Consider the following 17,308-nt stretch of genomic DNA (forward strand, 5'->3'; position numbering starts at 1 on the left):
CATATGCACACAATTGCAAAAGGGCTTGGCAACGCCTTGGACACAGGTGATTGCGAGGGTTTCTCATCAGGAACTCCAGGATTTGTGCTCCAGGTGTCCGGAGAGGTAAGTCTTGCTAGGACCCACAGGGAGGTGGGGAGAGTGGTGCTCTGCGGTGGCCCAGTTGACACAAGCCCCACCTTTCCCCTACATCTGGCTATTTTTAGCTGCAATGCACCACACTCACGTGAGACCTTGCCCCCCTCCCCCTGGGGCCTCCGAGCAACCTTGAACTTGCAGGGAACCAGCTCCTAGACCTGACTCCTGACGCCTGTCTGCCTGGGTAGGGGGTTCCTGTTCCAGCCTGCATCTGTTTACCGACCCCAATTTGGGAGTGAGTGTCAGGTTCCCGGTGAGGGCGGGGCGGGGTGGCTAGGCCTGAAGGACGTGGGGACACGGGCCAGCAGCGCCCTGCAAACCAGAGCTAATCTGAGCCGAGCTGTGAGTAGGGGAGCCTGGGCCTGGCGGGCATGGGGACTCTGAGGGTAGGAGGGGTTCCTGCCCACAGGCTGGGAGCACCGCATGCACCTCGTGCCCACAGCCCCCCTTCCAGGACCTGCCTGGCCCCTCCCTGTGCACCCTGGCTCGAGGCCCCTTTCTCGGGCCCCCATTGCTGAGGGCTCCTCGAGCTCACAGCCCGACCCCTTCTCGACTCGCTGCCCTTGTGGCAGAGCCCACTGGCAACACCGGACGGCAGGGTTCGGAGGCCGTTATCCCCGGGGTGGGCTGGGGTGCGGGAACGCTGAGGTCGGCAGGGCAGGGGTGGGGGGCTACCGGGGCGGGGCCTCGCTCACTCTGCAGGACCGACAGGGTGGAGCCGGAGCCTGAGCCGGCCCGCGCACCCCCTGCCCCACGCCCAGGTGCTGCCCGACCCTCAGGATGGCGGAAGCGCACCAGGCTGTGGCCTTCCAGTTCACAGTGACCCCAGAGGGGGTGGACTTCCGGCTCAGTCGGGAGGCCCTGAAACACATCTACCTGTCTGGCATCAATTCCTGGAAGAAGCGCCTGATTCGGATCAAGGTGGGTGCAGGGCAGCCTTAAGGGGAAGGCGCCGGCAGGTGTCCCCGCCACAGACTCTGGCAGGCAGCCAAGCCCCACAACTTGACCTAAGCCTATTGGTGTGAACACCAGAGGGGTCAGGAAGGGTGGGTGGGGCACAGGCAGAAAATGGTCCTGGGGAGGACAGCGAGTGCTGGAGGTGTGCAGGCACATAGAAAACCAGAAGATCAGTCAGAAGTACCCCTCAGGGGTGGAGGTGCTGCAGGAGGACTAAGCCCTCTCACCCCCTAAGTGTGTACTCACCTCTGACCCCCATCCTGAAAGTCAGGTTTCTGTCCACAGAATGGCGTCCTCAGGGGAGTGTACCCTGGCAGCCCCACGAGCTGGCTGGTGATTGTCATGGCAACAGTGGGGTCCTCCTATTGCAAGGTGGACATCTCCATGGGACTGGTCTGCCACATCCAGAAGTATATCCCTGATGGGTAAGGAGCAGGTTGGCAATGGACAGTTGTCCAGAAGGCTGGGTCCGTGCTCCCATGGTTGAGGTCAGGGAGCTCTAGGAGCACACACAGGAGAGCAGCCCCTCCCTCAGGCCATGGCTGGTTGTGTTCGATTCACTCAGAGGAGTGGTTCTAGGGAGCTCCTGTTCCTTCAGCGTCTCCTCTGAAACAGGCCACAACCACAGAGGGGCACCTCCCCTCTAGGGGCATTTCTGATCCCTGTCCTCCACACAGACTCAGCCCCTACCAGACCCCACAGGCCAAGGAGCTTCTCAGCATGGCCATCTTCTCCACCGGGGTCTGGGCCACCGGTGTCTTCTTCTTCCGCCAAACCCTGAAGCTGCTACTGTCCTACCATGGCTGGATGTTTGAGATTCATGGCAAGACCAGCTACGTCACCAGGATCTGGGCTGTGAGCAGGGGGACTACAGAGTGATGGGCTGGACAGAGTGGCCTGCATGGTGCTGGCGCCTGGAATGGGGATGCACCCTGGGGACAGGAGGACTGGGTTACCAAGGCCCCAGCTTCTCACATGTCCGTCCCTGGTTTGCTACCCCTTGGCTCTTGTGTCCAGGTCTGTGTCCGCCTGCTGTCCAGCCGGCGACCCATGCTATACAGTTTCCAGACATCTTTGCCCAAGCTCCCTGTGCCCAGCGTGGCTGCCACAATCCACAGGGTGAGACGCCAGGGCAGGGGTCAGGAATTAGACAGAGGACTTGCCCAAACTCAGGGATTAGTCCTGAGAAGAGCCAACTTGAGAGTCCCAGGCTGGGGGCCAGGTGGAGACCAGAAGCCTGAAGCCACCTCTGCTGGCCCCCCATGTGATGCTTTGTATGGCAGTACTTGGAGTCGGTGAGACCCTTGATGGGTGAGGAGGACTATAGCCGCATGGAGAAGCTGGCCAAGGAATTTCAGGACAACACGGCCCCCAGGCTGCAGAAGTACCTAGTGCTCAAGTCTTGGTGGGCAACCAACTATGTAAGTCTCTCACTGGGTGCTCTCTTCACCCACCTGGGACCCTACACCCCTGGCTCGTCACTGACTTCCCACTGACCCACAGGTGAGTGACTGGTGGGAAGAGTACATCTACCTGCGAGGCCGCAGCCCTCTCATGGTAAACAGCAACTACTATGCCATGGTGAGTGCTGCAGAAGCCGCCAGTGCTTGAGGGTGACCTAAGAGAGGAAGTGGAGGGGAGACCCTGTCCCTGCCTCTCAGGGGGTCCCAGGTCCCAGCCCACTCCTCCGTGTGATTCCTGAGCCCCGCTGTCCTCCTGGGTACCTCCGCCTGTGCCCCCTGTGCTGCCTCTCCCCTGAGTCTGTCCACCACCCCCCCCCACCTTGGCACCTGCCTGCCTTTTGTCCCTTTCACTTCCTGGACCTGGCACAGCCATCCTGCACCATAGGTTCAAGGCTCATCAGGTGTCCCTTATTCAAAGCAGAATGAAACGAGCATGGATGACAGACTCTGGGGCCAGAGCTTTTAGACCAGGGGAGGGCAGGACAGCGCTTTCTTTCTGGTGTCCTGGAAGCCTGTGGCAAGATGGACTGGGAGAGAACTCACCACTGGCCAGCTGGAGGGGCTCATTGGGTACTATCCTTGTAAATTCCATTCTTTCCCCAGGACTTTGTGCTGGTCAGGCCCACACAGGTGCAGGCTGCCCGCCTAGGGAACATCGTCCACGCCATGATCCTGTATCGCCGGAAGCTAGACCGGGAAGAGATCAAGCCTGTGAGTAGGGCAGGCTGGAGTGGGGCTGCTGGAGGGACTGTCCTGGAAATGGGCCTTCCTCACAGGTGATGGCCCTGGGGGTGGGGGAACCATGTGGAGCTGGGAGCTGCCTCCACAACTGATGCCCCTGGGGTGGAAGGGTCGTGTTGAGCTGAGGGTCTTCCTCACAGATGATGGCTCTGGGCATCGTGCCCATGTGCTCCTACCAGATGGAGAGAATGTTCAACACCACCCGAATCCCGTGCAAGGAGACAGGTGTCACCTCCCTGCTTGCTGTTACCTTAGATGTGGTGCCGGTGCTGGGATCTTTAGGGCTTGGCATAAAGCATCCCCCTGTCTTGGGTCTCTGTGCCCAGCCAGGGCAGGGGACTAACTGAGGGAGGTTATGGAGGCAGGGGTGGGTTCTGCCCAGGATCTGGCAGGCACAATACCCCTGTATCTGACACTGGCTACTTCAGGCAACTGGCTTCAATTCTGAGCTTCAGTTTCCTGTTCTGTGAAACACTTGGCAGAGTTAAGGGTGAGGGGTTGAGGGCACCTCCAGTGCCTGGCAAAGCTTGTGTGCCAGCCCGTGGAGGGGTGGAGCCCCGACTTAGCTCCTCACCTCCGCCCTAGACCAGCTGCAGCACCTCGGGGACAGCAGGCACGTGGCCGTCTACCACAAGGGCCGCTTCTTCAAGGTGTGGCTGTATGAGGGCACACAGCTGCTGAAACCCTGTGACCTGGAGCTGCAGTTCCAGAGGATCCTGGATGACACGTCGCCACCACAGTCTGGGGAGGAGAGGCTGGCTGCCCTCACAGCTGGTGGGAGGTACCACAGCCTGGTCACAAGGCCCTGCACCTTCACATTGACAGGCAGATCCTAGCCACAGCCCCAAAGGGTGCTGTGTTCTGTGCCCCTTGCGCATTGCCACCCTTGTGCCCCCAGGGTGGAGTGGGCCGAGGCTCGCCAAGCCTTCTTCAGCTGTGGCAAGAACAAGGCTGCCTTGGATGCTATCGAGCGGGCTGCATTTTTTGTGGCCCTGGATGAGGACTCCCACCACTATGACCCCGAGGATGAGGCCAGCCTCAGCCTCTATGGCAAGGCCCTACTCCACGGCCGCTGCTATGACAGGTGTGCCCCACTAGGTACCTGGCCCCTTGACATAACACATGTGTTGTCCCCTCCCCAAGCATGTGAGACTGCAGCTCCTACAACAGCTATGTGCCACCCAGTCCCTGTGCCTTGGCCCTTCCATAGTGCTGATACTGCAACAGCAGATTTATCACCCCTCCTCCAGTACCCTCTGCTCTCCCTTGACACCTACCCATGTTTCATCTGCTTCCCAGTCCTGCCAGCACCCTGACTTCCTTCACTCCCTTGGCCCCTCGGCTTCTTCCCACAGGTGGTTCGATAAGTCCTTCACTCTCATTTCCTTCAAGAACGGCTATATGGGTCTCAACACGGAACACGCGTGGGCTGATGCTCCGATCATAGGGCACCTTTGGGAGGTAGCAGCGGGCAGGCCCTAGGGGGCAGGTTGGTGATGGACATGGCTGGCTCCTTAGCTTGAACCCTCTCCCTCAGTTTGTACTGGGGACCGACGCCTTCCACCTTGGCTACACGGACAGTGGGCACTGCCTGGGGAAAGCAAACCCTGCACTAGCACCCCCTCAGCGGCTGCAATGGGATATTCCAGAGCAGGTGAGTTAGAGCCCCCCACAGATGCATAGGTTGGGAGGGGAGTTGGAAGACTTCTGTTGGTGGGTCTCCAGGAACAGGCAGGCCTCAACAGGGAGCTGGTAAGCCCAAGACTGACCAGTCTTGGAGGGCAAGAGCCCCAGGACCAGCAGGACCCACTGTCCTTCCCGTAGCTGCAGGTCCACATAGATCATCCTTCCACTTTGCTTTCACCCACCTATCCTTGATGTTGGAGTCCTGAAGATATGCAGCAGTCCCCTCTCCCATCACACCCTTGGTTTCTCTCAGTGCCAGGTGGCCATCGAACGCTCCTACCAGGTAGCCAAGGCCCTGGCTGACGACGTGGAGCTGTACTGTTTCCAGTTCCTATCCTTTGGCAAAGGCCTCATCAAGAAGTGCCGCACCAGCCCTGATGCCTTTGTGCAAATCGCCCTGCAGCTGGCCTACTTCCGGGTGAGCTTGGGCATGGGCATTGGGCAGTAGGTGCTAGTAGGTGCTAGTCCCTGCCTGAACCACCTCTCTGTACTCTTCAGGACAGGGGCAAGTTTTGCCTGACCTATGAGGCCTCAATGACCAGAATGTTCCGGGAGGGACGGACTGAGACTGTGCGATCCTGTACCAATGAGTCATCGGCCTTTGTACAGGCCATGATGGAGGGCCGTCACATGGTAAGGTCCCATCCTCTACCCAGCTTGTAAAGGTCAGGTCAAGTGCTGAGGGCACCCACCTCACCCAATCCCATTGGGGTCTAACCATGTAGTGAGGTCAGACACCTCTCCCATACCCACCTCCGGGGTCGGGACCTGTGATGAGTACACCCGCCTCACCCACCTCCACCTCCGGGGTCACGCCCTGTAGAAAGGACACCTTCCTCATCCACCCTCATCTCCGGGGTTGGGCCCTGTGATGCCCACCTCACCCACTCCCACCCCTGTGGTCAGGCCCCATGGTGAGGACACCCACCTCACCCACACCCACCCCTGGGCCCTGTGGAGAGGACACTCACTGTCTCGCCAGTTACTACTGGGGCCAGGGTCATGTATTGAGACACCCACACGCCAAGGCTGAGCCACCTAGAGAGGACACCCACCTCACTCACCCACCATCAGCATCAGAAACACATGCTGAGTGTCTAGTCCTTCCTGGAGTCCACCTTCACCTTCGTCTCCTGGTTCCTAGAAAGCAGGCCTCCAAGACCTCTTCCGAAAAGCATCTGAGAAGCACCAGCACATGTACCGCCTGGCCATGACGGGGGCTGGAATCGACAGGCACCTCTTCTGCCTTTACCTGGTTTCCAAGTACCTGGGGGTTGAATCCCCTTTCCTGGCTGAGGTCAGTGCCTTCTCTCTTCCTACCCTGGGAGACTGGGCCATCCTCCCAGAGCTCTCCATTCCTGGTCTGCACAGGCACCAGTGGGTCAAGGAAATAAATGGACATAACGTTTGTCATTGGAGACCATGTTACAAAGAATGGGGGAATCTTAGTCATCTGGTGCACCAAGTTCAGGATAGCGGCTACAGGGGAAAGTCCTCTTGCTCTGCGGTTGGGGGAAATCTGTTTCCTTTACCATCTGAGGGCTGGCATTTCTTCGTATCTGGGCACTTTGCTGTGCAGGTACCCTAACCCTAATGTGGAGATTGCTGCTTGGTACCGAGGTCTCCCTTCTGGGTTTGCTTTCCTCCCATATTATGTCTACTGAGAGAAAAGCTATTCCTGGCTGCGTCTTAGAACTCTGTAATGTCTGTCAGGCCTGTGATGGGAGTAAAGTGGGTTAGCTTCTACCCTTAGTCCTCATACAACTATTTGACTCATTAGGATCATTAAGAATCATTACCTAGCTTTCACATTGCATCATTGTGTACATGTATTTTGGGGGTACACAATTCAGTCCATGGCAGGGGCCATCAGAGAAGACTTCTTCCAGCAGTGTCCACGGTGAGGTGGAAGATGAGCAGTCAAGGCAGAAAAGAGTCAGTGTCACAGAGGCACCTGAGGAAAAGGAAGCTTGAGCGAGAGAGGCGGGGAGACGGAGGTGGAAGTTTGGGGAAAAGACGGAACACAAGGGGGGGGAGCGAAGGAAGGGCAGTGAGAGAGGAGGCTGGTGGAGGGGGCAAGAGCAGTGTGAGGAGCTTAGGCTGCACGTTCGCTCAGATGTGTGCTGAGTGCTGGGACCTTCCTGCTCAGGCACGGCCCATCACACAGGTGTACACACAGGAGGCTGCGTGGGGTCTGACAGGTGTATAACATGAGCCTTTATGGGGTTTGACTCCTGGGGCCTCCTTGCTTGGAAGCTACCTGTCACACGGGTGTATAAACGGGAGCCTGTGTAGGTCTGACTGCTGAGGCTTTTCTTGACAGGTGCTTTCAGAACCCTGGCGTCTCTCCACCAGCCAGATTCCTCAATATCAGATCCGAATGTTTGACCCTAACCAGTACCCCAATCACCTGGGTGCTGGAGGTGGTTTTGGCCCGGTAAGTGTTCTGGCTGGGGTGCAGGAGGGCAGGATGGGACAGAGGACAGTGAAGGGCATCCACAGTCAAGGGGGATTCGGACAGACCAGAGAACCCAAGCGATTCCCATACAGAGACAAGCAGACCTACCACCATGAGCTATAGCCCACAGCTGTGCTCACCTGGATGCAGCTCTTCCCCTCAAATGCCAGAGACCCCTGGAAGGAAGGAGGTGTCTTCTGACAGTGGTCAGGATGGATGGCAAGAAGAGAGTGCTTGAGTTTCCACCAAGCTCCTGGGGGCAGTCTTGATTATTTAGAGGGTGGGCACTTGCCCTGTCCCTGGGAGCAGAGCCTTCATGGCACCCATTGGGCTCTCAGGGTAAGAGCTAAGATTTGTCACCCCCTCTCCTCACTGCCACATTCCCCTCAGGTGGCAGACGATGGCTATGGGGTTTCCTATATGATCGCAGGCGAGAACACCATCTTCTTCCATGTTTCCAGCAAGTTCTCCAGCTCAGAAACAGTGAGTCTCCCATTTCCAGCCCTGGCCAGGAAGTACTCGTGCCTCAGAGACTCAGAGGCATGGCCTGACCAGCAGACAAACTGACCTCTCTGTCCATAGAATGCCCAGCGCTTCGGGAACCACATTCGCCAAGCTCTGCTGGACATTGCAGACCTTTTCCAAGCCCCCAAGTCTGTCCGCTGAGTCCTGGAGCTGTGGCCAACTGCCCTTTCATCCATGCACCATGAAGAGGAGGGGCCTATGGCTGGCTCGCGGCATACAGGGTGGGCGTGTGCAGTCCTGGGCTCTGGAGTATTGTCTGGCAGCAGGACCCTCCCAACCAGATGATGTTTCTAAGTACTTAAGTGCTAGAGATGGAAGTGGAGCCAGGATGAAATGTACCTTTTTCTCAGTAGATGTTAATAAAGATAAAGCTGTGTAAGTCTCTCTTAGCCATTAGGTACTTGTGTTTTGTTTGGGAACTATGCAGACCTTCCCTTGACCAGCTCAGCCTGAGAGCAGTTGAGAGAGGCAGGGTCTGGAAGGCAGTTGAGGTCAATAATATGATCACATAAAAGTGTGGAATCTGTTGCCAGCAGAACACAGAGAGTAGGTTGTGATTTTAGACCAGGTGCTCAGGGACTACCTGTCCACAACTGAAGATGAGAGAGCAGCCCACACAGATATCTGAAGGAAGAGCTCCCTCAGTGAGTGCCAAGGTGGGAGGAAATTATTATGATAGAGAGGCAGCAAGGGGGCCATGGGGGTAGGTAGGGATAGTCAGGGGACAGTGTCCAATGGAGGAGGGAGAGGGGTAGGGAGGTGCCATGGAGGAGGAGGTGGATGTGAGGAAGAGCCAAGGGAGAGGGAGAGGGAGAAGGGTTGGGGCAGAGCCAGGGAGGAGGGAATGGAGTGGGGAGGAGCCAAGGAGGAGGGCGTGGGGTGGGGAGGAGCCAGGGAGGAGGGAGTAGGGTGGGGCAGAGCCAGAGAGGAGGGAATGGGGTGGGGAGGAGCCAGGGAGGAGGGAATGGGGTGGGGAGGAGCCAGAGAGCAGGAAAGGTAGTGGGAGGAGCCAGGGAGGAGGAGTGGGGTGGAGAGGAACCAGGAAAGAAGGAGTGGGGTGAGGAGGAGCCAGGGAGGAAGGAGAAAATTCTGGTTGAATTCAGAAGAAGTCATGGAACAAAGAATATCTTTGCTCTTGTCAGATGGATCTTAGATGAAAGCAGAGGTTACCAGAAAGTTGTTTGATTGTATTTTATCAACAATGTAAAAGCATCCAATTCTGTGGATTATACTACATTATGAATGATGTTAAGAATGGCAATCCCAAAACACTTAATTTTGCTCGTGGGGAAACTAAGAAACAATCACTCAGAGCACACTGCCTGATTTAAAATCATACAAAGTGGATATCAGAGTTGTTGTTGTGGTTATGTTCCGTCAACTCACTTGCAACTCATAGTGAGCCCTACACTCCGCTCTGTCCTGTGCCAGTCGCACTGTCTCCGACACACCCATCCCACTACCCCAGTCACTGAATCAATCCGCTTCATAGAGGGCCTTCCCCTCATGCCCTGTCCCTCCACCCTACAAAGCATGATGTCCCTCTCCAAGGACTGGTCCCTCCTTACAACATGTCCAAAGTATGTTAGACGGAGCCTCAGAATCCTTGCCTCCAGGGAGCCGCCTGGATTAACCCTTTCCAGGATGAATCTGTTTGTTTTCCTAGCAGTCCATGGTACCCTCAATAGTCTTCTCCAGCACCACAGCTCAAAGGCATCAATTCTCCTTCTATCCTCCTTAGTCACTGTCCAACTCCCTGATGCATAACAAGTGATAGCAAAGACCATGGCCTGTATCAGATGCACCTTAGTCTCCAGAGAGATACTATTGCTCTTCAGTACTCTGGAGAGGTCCCTAACAGCAGACTTTGCCATTGCAATACGCCTTTAATTTCCTGGCTACTGGTGCCAAGAATGTTGACTGTCGAGTCAAGCAAACTGAAGCTGTGAACAATCTCAATCTCTTCACCATCCATCCTGATGCTGCCAATTGATCCAGTCATGAAAATCTTTGTCTTCTTGACATTGAGCCTCAATCCATATTGGAGGTTACAGTCCTTGACCCTCTGCAGCAAGCACTTCAGGTCCTCCTCAGTTTCAGCAAGCAGTGTTGTGTCATCTGCATAACACAGACTGTTGATGAATCTTCCACCAATCCTGACACCACACTTCTCCTCAGATAATCTGTTCTGCATAGAGGTTTGAAAAGGTATGGAGACAGGACACATCCCTGGCATACGCCCTTCGCAGTTTTGAACCATGCAGTGTTTCCTTGCTCTGTTCTGATGACTGCCTCTTGGTCCAAGTTTATGAGAGTACTATCTGAAAATAACCCGAGACTTTGGACTCTATGAAGAAGAATGCAGCATCAGGATTAGAGAATGACTCATCAATAATCTTAAACATGCAAACAACACAGTCTTGTTTGCAGAACGTGAAGACTTGAGGCTCTTTCTCAAGAAGTTCAAAGACTACAGCCTTCAGTATGGATTAATTACTTAAGCTGGAAACAACATAAGTGCCCATCAACAAACGAATGGATAGAGAAGCTGTGGTATATTCACACAATGGAATACTATGCTGCGTTGAAAAACAAGGAACTCATGCAATATTATTCAAAATGGGTGACTCTGGGGGACATTATGCTGAGTGAAGTATCTCAGTCACAAAAGGACAAATATTGCATGGTGCCAATGTTGTAAAACAGGACTGACCTTGGGGTGGGGAGAGACTGAGAAAGATGGATTTAATAATGTATACTGCATTGAAACAGATGAGGGATAAAATTGTTTAAGAGGGATATGTGATTAGGTATTTTTGTCATGACAGGAGTCCAGAGCAAAGGCTACATGGTGGAGTGGACCTGGGGGTGGGATTGTAAAACAATGAAAGAATTTTTCTTTTACTTTTCCAAGAGGGTACTGTACTAGGGGGGAGGGTTAGGAGGGGAGAAAAGTACAACAATGAATGAATGGAAATCCAAAGTCTCTGTAAATGTTTATTGAAATTAATAATAAATTTAAATTTTAAAAAAACACTAAAACAAAGACTACAGCCTTCAGTATGATTAATTACACCTGAGCACCAAGAAAACAAAAACAAACTCGATCAATATGACATCAAGTTAAATGGAGAAAAGATGTGTTCTCAAGAATCCGTTTTCATTGGATCCACCATCAACAATCAAGGAGGCAGCAGCTAAGAAATCAGGGTAGCCTTTTCATGAAGATAGTGCTAAAAGCAAAGAAGGAAGCCACTGAGCTTCCCAACACTGAAGCCAAAGCAAAGGCATTAAAGGCCAAGAGGGCCATCCTAAAGGGCATCCACAACCACCTTTCTGTGGCCGGAGACGCTGAGACTCAAAAGGCAGCAAAATACCTCTGCAAGAGGATGCCCAGGAGAAACAAGCTTGGCCACTATGCTGTCATCACGTTTCCCCTGACCACTGAGTCAGTCATGAAGAAGACAGAAGAAAACAAACAATGTACTTGTGTTTTTTTGGGATGTCAAGGCCAACAAGCACCAGGTCAAACAAGTTGTGAACACCTATGACATTGATGTGGCCAGGAACCACACCTTGATCTGGCCTGATGGAGAGAAGGCCTATGCTCTACTTGATCTTGACTATGATGCTTTGGATGTTGCCAACCAAGTTGGGATCATCTAACCCAAGTCTAGCTAGCTAATTCTAACATTTTCTTGGGGGAAAAAAAATCAGTGTGTTGTAATAGGCAGATTTTCTGCCAAGAACCTCTTTAAAGTGCTAACGAGCAAGGATCTTATTTTGAGAACTAATGCGCTCCTGTCCAAAGCCATGGATTTTCAGTTGCTTCACATGCATGTGAAAATTGGATAGTTAAGAAGGAAGACTGAAGAACTGATGCTTTTAGATTGTGATGGGACTGCCAGAGGAATGGAAAAAAGCCGTCTTGGAAAAAGTACAGCTAGAATACACCTTAGTAAGCAGCTAAAGACGATGACATGGAGCATGTTCTCAGAGGCCAGTCCCTGGAGAAGGACATCATGTGGAAAGTGAGTGAACAGAATACTTTGAATGCGATGGGCTGAGAGCAGTGACTGCAGTAAGGACCCTACACAGCACAGACTGTGAGGGCAGTGCAGGACCATGCAGTGTTTCCTCTGTGGTGCTACGCAAACAGGGTCCACAGATGGTTGTGTGGCAGCCAACGAAAAGGACATCTCAAGTAGCAGTGACAGTGTATCAGACTGTTAAAACATACAGATTGAGAGCTGAAAAAAACAATTGTATCACTGGTAATAAGTTTAAATCTTGGAGCAGGTAAGAATCGTGGGGAAGAGGCTCCATGTCCCAAGGTCCTGTGAGCACAGCTCTCTGGAAATAATTCTCACTTCTCCTGGGAGTCTCTGCTTTAAACACTTGCATTATAGGGGAGGAACCTGGGCCCCAGTAGACACCTGGGAACATCACTGACCTGGGAAATGGCTGACAGCTCACTTTTCATTAACACTGACATTCAGTCACTAGAGTTCTTGTTTCTGATTTGTTCTTGATAGAAATTAGTAAGAAGAGCTAGAATATATATGCACACCTGTGATGACAACCACCAGACCTCACACACACTCCATTGCCGTGGGTGCTTGGGTATCGGCACCAGTAATGGAGAAATCCTGGAATCTCACTGGCTTCACCCAACAGAAGCTTGATTCCACCTTAGATCACGTTGGATTCCTCTTGGCTTAGATGGGAGAATCCTCTTCTTGACTCTTCCCTAAGGAGGTGGACTGATGACAAGCCCTCTGACACCTTGCCCAGTGGCAGGACAAATAGATAGGAACACTGGTGGACGTTTTCATAGCCTAGCATAAAAGTGGTATACTACAGAGCCCCACCCACCCACAGTGCACATGCCACATACATGTGTGAATAGTCTGCTGTGTGCACAGCACAAAGAAGAACTTTGCCAAGCAGTAAGCCAGCAACACAGAGCACTGAGGCATGGTGAGAACCAAACCTCCACTGTTCATTCCTCTTGTAATACTACAAGTGAACAGCTTTGAAAAACAGATATTTTCCCCCCACATTTCAGCAGTCAGGCCTGAAGTTCTAGGAGAGGATTGGCCCTTGGCTATTTCAGCTTCTAAGTCTAATGGTAAGAAGCTGTGCTGCAATCCCAAGGCACACAGTTCTAATCCACAAGTTGCTCTGTAGAACAAGGATGGACTGTGTTCTCTGTGTGATTTACTGACTCTGAGAATTCACTGGAAGGTCAGTTATGAGTCACTTCTAACTCAGTGGCACCAAATAACAGTAGTAGCCAGCAATGTTTGACATCCCTTTGATCGCAGATGTATCCTCGTGTGTCATCTGTCTTCCCTCTGGGCAGCGCTGTATGTCTGTTCTGATCTTTTTACAAATTACAGGCACAAGGGTTATGAACCACACTACACTGAAATCTTGCCAAGTCTTATTATTTCCAAACAGGATCACAACCACAGATGCAGGCACCAGGATTTCAACACAGATTTTGAGGAGACATGATTTATAATATTCTGCCCTCCAAATTCATGTCTTTTTAATATGCAGAACACATTCCCCTTAGCCGGTGATTGACTGGTCTACTGCTGGATGAGGCTGTCACAGCAATCCTCACAGAAACTCCTCTACCATCCCCACCCCAGCCCTGCAGTCCAGCTACTCCCTCCTGTCCCAAATGAGGTATTTCATCAACCTCCACCTTGGCCTTTGTACTTTCTGGACCTTCTGCCTGAAATTGAGTTCTTTTTCTCAGCCTGGAAAATGCCTCCTCTTCTCAAAGCTCTTCCATTGCCCCAGCAAAGTTAATGGAGATTTCTATTTTTCTGGGGGGCTATATCAGAAACCACATCTTGGGTCAAGTGCACCCTGGTCTTTAAAGTGTCATCCTTGATTTTATTACTTTAAAGAGGTTTGCGGGAGATTTGCCCAATGCAAATGGTTTGTAACTGCTGTTTCAAGAATTAAAATTACGTTTTTATTTTAATTAGAATAAAATTGAAATTGATGGTAGATTCTATTAAAATGGAATTTTTGACAATTTTAATCATTTCTCTGTTTGTCATGACATTGTCTATTGGTCCAGTTGTAAGGATTTTTCTTTTCTTTATGCTGAGTTGTAAGCCATACCAAAGGCTATAATTTTTTTAAGTTTCATCAATAAATGCTTCAAATATCCTTTATTTCTGCAAGTAAGGCTGTGTCATCTGCGTTCAGCAAGTTGTTGGTGAGTGTTTGTCCAATTCTGTTGCTACATTATTCTTCTTAAAGCCCAGCTTCTTAGATTTGTTGCTCAGCATACAGATTGAATAGGTATAATGACAACATTGACACATGTTTCCTGATCTTAAGGAATGAGATGTTCCCTTGTTCTGTTCAGTAACTGCTTCTTGGTCTATGTAAAAGTTCATCACAAGAGCAATTAAGTGACCTGGAATTCCAAGTTACAATGACTAAGGAAGATCAAAGAAGAATCAGTGCCTTTGAATTGTGATGTTGGAAAAATATTGAATATTCTGTGGAACGCCAGAGTTCTGGTGGGCTGGTGGAAAGGAGCTGTGCTGCCAGTACAGGTGTGCATTTTGAACCCACCATAGCTCCGTAAGAGAAAGATGGACAATCTTCTCTCATGAGATTTAATGCCTCTGAAAACCTGCTGGAGAGTAAGTTATGAATCAGTTCTAATTTGTTGGTACAAAAACAACAAAATGGAACACCATGAAGAAGCAGATCAATGACTACAGTCTTCAATATAGAGTTCATCTCAACATCAAGAAAATAAAAATCTTCACCACTAGACCAGCAAGCAACATAATGACAAATTAAAAAAAGGTTTAAGCAGTCAACCATTTCATCTTACTTGGATCAACAATCAACACCAAAAAAAAAAAAAAAAAAAAAAACAATCAACACCAACACCCATGACAAGCAGAGTCAAGAAATCAAAAGACTTGTTGCATTGGTAAAGTCTGTTGTCAAGAACATCTCCAAAATGCTAAAGATTAATGATGTCAGTTTAAAGACTAAGGTGCACCTGACACAAGCCATGGGATTTTCACTTGCTTCATATACATCTGAAAGTTGGGCAATGAATAGGGAAGGTCAAAGAAGAATCAATCCCTTTGAATTGTAGTACAGGAGAAGAGTACTGACTATCCCATGAACTGCCCAAAGAACAAACAAGTCTGTCTTTTTTCATTTTTAAATAAAATTTTACTTTTATACTGGTTTACTTACAAAATTCATATACATTGTTTTTCACACTGGGTCTTTCCCATTTCATTTATCCACCTCTCCCTCTGCCTGTCAAATTGTGTGACCCTATGATTACCCCCCCTGCCCATCCTCACCCCTCTGCTCCTACCTTCCTCCCCCTTGAATCCTCATACACATTTTACTAGTTATCTATTTCTACAATAATGGTCTTATACAGTATTTGTCCTTTTGAGACTGAGCTAGTTCACTTAGAATAATGCTCTCCAGACACTCCCAAGTTACCTAGTAATTTTTTTTAAGGTGGCTTAGGATTTTTCTAATTATCACAGTGAAATCCACTTGGGAGCTATGTCCTGGTGGTTGGTCTGCTGCCACAGTCAGATGACCCAACCAAGCCAAGAGCTGGGAACTGGGTGGGGGAGGCAGAACATGGAGAGGAGGGAGCTTGGAGCCCCAGGCAAACCATTCAGGTATAAGTTAAGGCTTCTTCCTGTTCTGTCTGCCCAGAGGGGCAAGGGTTGGGAAGCAAGACTGTGGGAAGCCTTCCTTTTGGCCACAGTCTCTTTCCCAGGTCAAGGGGATGATACTGAGAACAGACAAAGGCCATGAAGCTCAAGAAGAGGACCAAGATCAAGTTAATGGATACGACAACTACCTTCTCTCCTTTTCCCATATTACACATTTGTAATAAAAACAATTTGACAAAATAATACAAAAACCTCCAACAAACTTTCTAGGCCCTGGTGGGAGTGGAGAAAGTGGAATCCAGGGGTCCAGATATCAACAGCTAAAATCGAGAGACAGGAGCCAAGCCATGGGGTGAGAGAGAGGATGTCCCCAGTGGACTCTAGGTCACCTGATCCGTGGGCCGCATCTGGATGTCACCAATCTGGACGTTTGTGTGGGGTGTACTGAGGACATAGAGGACCGCCTTAGCCACATCCTTGGGTTTCAGACTCTTAATTTGTTCATATGTGGCAAGTGCTTTCTCAGGATCCTTGTCATGAAGTTTGAAGGCAAACTGTGTCTCCACCAGCTCTGGAGAGATGCGTGTGCCTTGAATGTGGCTCTGGACCTCCCGTAGCTCTTGCCTCAGTCCCTCTGTTAGGGCAGTAATGGCATACTTGGTTGTACTGTAGATATGGGCCACTGGATCACGTACCACCTGGTGGCCAGACATGCTGTTGATGTTAATGATGTGCTGTTGTCCACCTTTCGCTCCGTCATGGACTGGTAGGCTTCCCATGTGCAGATGCTGAGGGCCAGCACATTCACAAGGAACATTCCTTCCAGCCACTGGTGCTGCCTGAGAGCAGAGGTTCAGGCCGGGCCAGGCTGGCATTGTTGGTGCAGATGTCCACTCCATTGTGCTGAGAGTGGACAGCTGAGAACATGGAGAGGATGTCTTCTTCATTTGACAGGTCGCATTTGTAGGGTCTCAAAGTACGAGGGAAGCCTGCACTTTACATTTAGGAGCCAGTTCCCACCACCAAGGGGTGCTTCCTCCCTCCCACATCCTGGCCTGCACCCGCGGTCCAAAGCGTCCACCCCACGGCCCCACCCCGCAAAGGGTTACCTAGTAATTTTAAAAATTATTGCTCCTGCGTGCTGCATAATATTCGATCGTATAAATGTACCATAATTTCTCAATCCATTCGACTGTGGTTGGACATTTCGGCTGTTTCCATGTTCTTGTGCTGGTGAATAATGTTACTATGAACATTAGTGTAAAAATCTGTTCATATCTCAGTCCTAATTTTGATTGGGGTATATGCCACACAGTGGAAAAGCTGGGTCATATGGAATTCTATGTTCATCTTTCAGAGAAAAAACCAAACTGCCTTTCAGTGGTTGTACCATTTTACAATTCTACCAACAATGTACAAGAGTGTTGTATCTAGGGGAGCTCTGGTGGCCTAGTGGCAAGCACCTGTACTGCAATCCCAGAGGTACACGGTTCAAATCCACCAGATGCTCTGCCAGAGAAGGAGGGACAATTTCCTCCTGTACCAGTCAGATCTGATTTGACGGTTTGTTGTTATTGTTATATGCCGTCGAGTCGCCTGCGACTCATAGCGACCCTATGTACAACAGCCCTAAACTCCGCTCT

The 17,308-nt window shown here is 51.0% G+C and overlaps 1 protein-coding gene and 1 pseudogene across 1 annotated transcript; one reads left to right on the forward strand and one right to left on the reverse strand.

Moving 5' to 3' along the window:
* The first annotated feature begins 912 nt into the window (after window positions 1-912).
* CPT1B (carnitine palmitoyltransferase 1B (muscle)) lies at window positions 913-8,109 on the forward strand. Its single transcript, XM_006888099.1, has 18 exons — window positions 913-1,059; window positions 1,381-1,520; window positions 1,773-1,950; window positions 2,113-2,214; window positions 2,379-2,516; window positions 2,599-2,676; window positions 3,162-3,269; window positions 3,440-3,524; window positions 3,885-4,080; window positions 4,198-4,383; window positions 4,655-4,760; window positions 4,837-4,953; window positions 5,239-5,403; window positions 5,484-5,618; window positions 6,130-6,282; window positions 7,309-7,422; window positions 7,834-7,926; window positions 8,026-8,109. Exons 1-18 carry the CDS (start codon window positions 919-921, stop codon window positions 8,107-8,109), a joined length of 2,319 nt encoding a protein of 772 aa, XP_006888161.1. The 5' UTR covers window positions 913-918.
* A 7,936-nt stretch (window positions 8,110-16,045) lies between these two features.
* Window positions 16,046-16,652, reverse strand: LOC102863086 (annotated as a pseudogene).
* Window positions 16,653-17,308: the final 656 nt, after the last annotated feature.

This window comes from Elephantulus edwardii, unplaced genomic scaffold, assembly GCF_000299155.1.
Source record: "Elephantulus edwardii isolate Elephantulus edwardi_28Jun2011 unplaced genomic scaffold, EleEdw1.0 scaffold00064, whole genome shotgun sequence".
Taxonomy (NCBI): Eukaryota; Metazoa; Chordata; class Mammalia; order Macroscelidea; family Macroscelididae; genus Elephantulus; species Elephantulus edwardii.

Excerpts from the sequence above, each read along its gene's own strand:
- CPT1B (XM_006888099.1), top strand. The coding sequence starts at position 919 with ATGGCGGAAGCGCACCAGGCTGTGGCCTTCCAGTTCACAGTGACCCCA. Across the intron at positions 4,761-4,836 it reads TCATAGGGCACCTTTGGGAG|TTTGTACTGGGGACCGACGC; the intron begins GTAGCAGCGGGC and ends CCTCTCCCTCAG. Across the intron at positions 7,927-8,025 it reads AGTTCTCCAGCTCAGAAACA|AATGCCCAGCGCTTCGGGAA; the intron begins GTGAGTCTCCCA and ends CTCTGTCCATAG.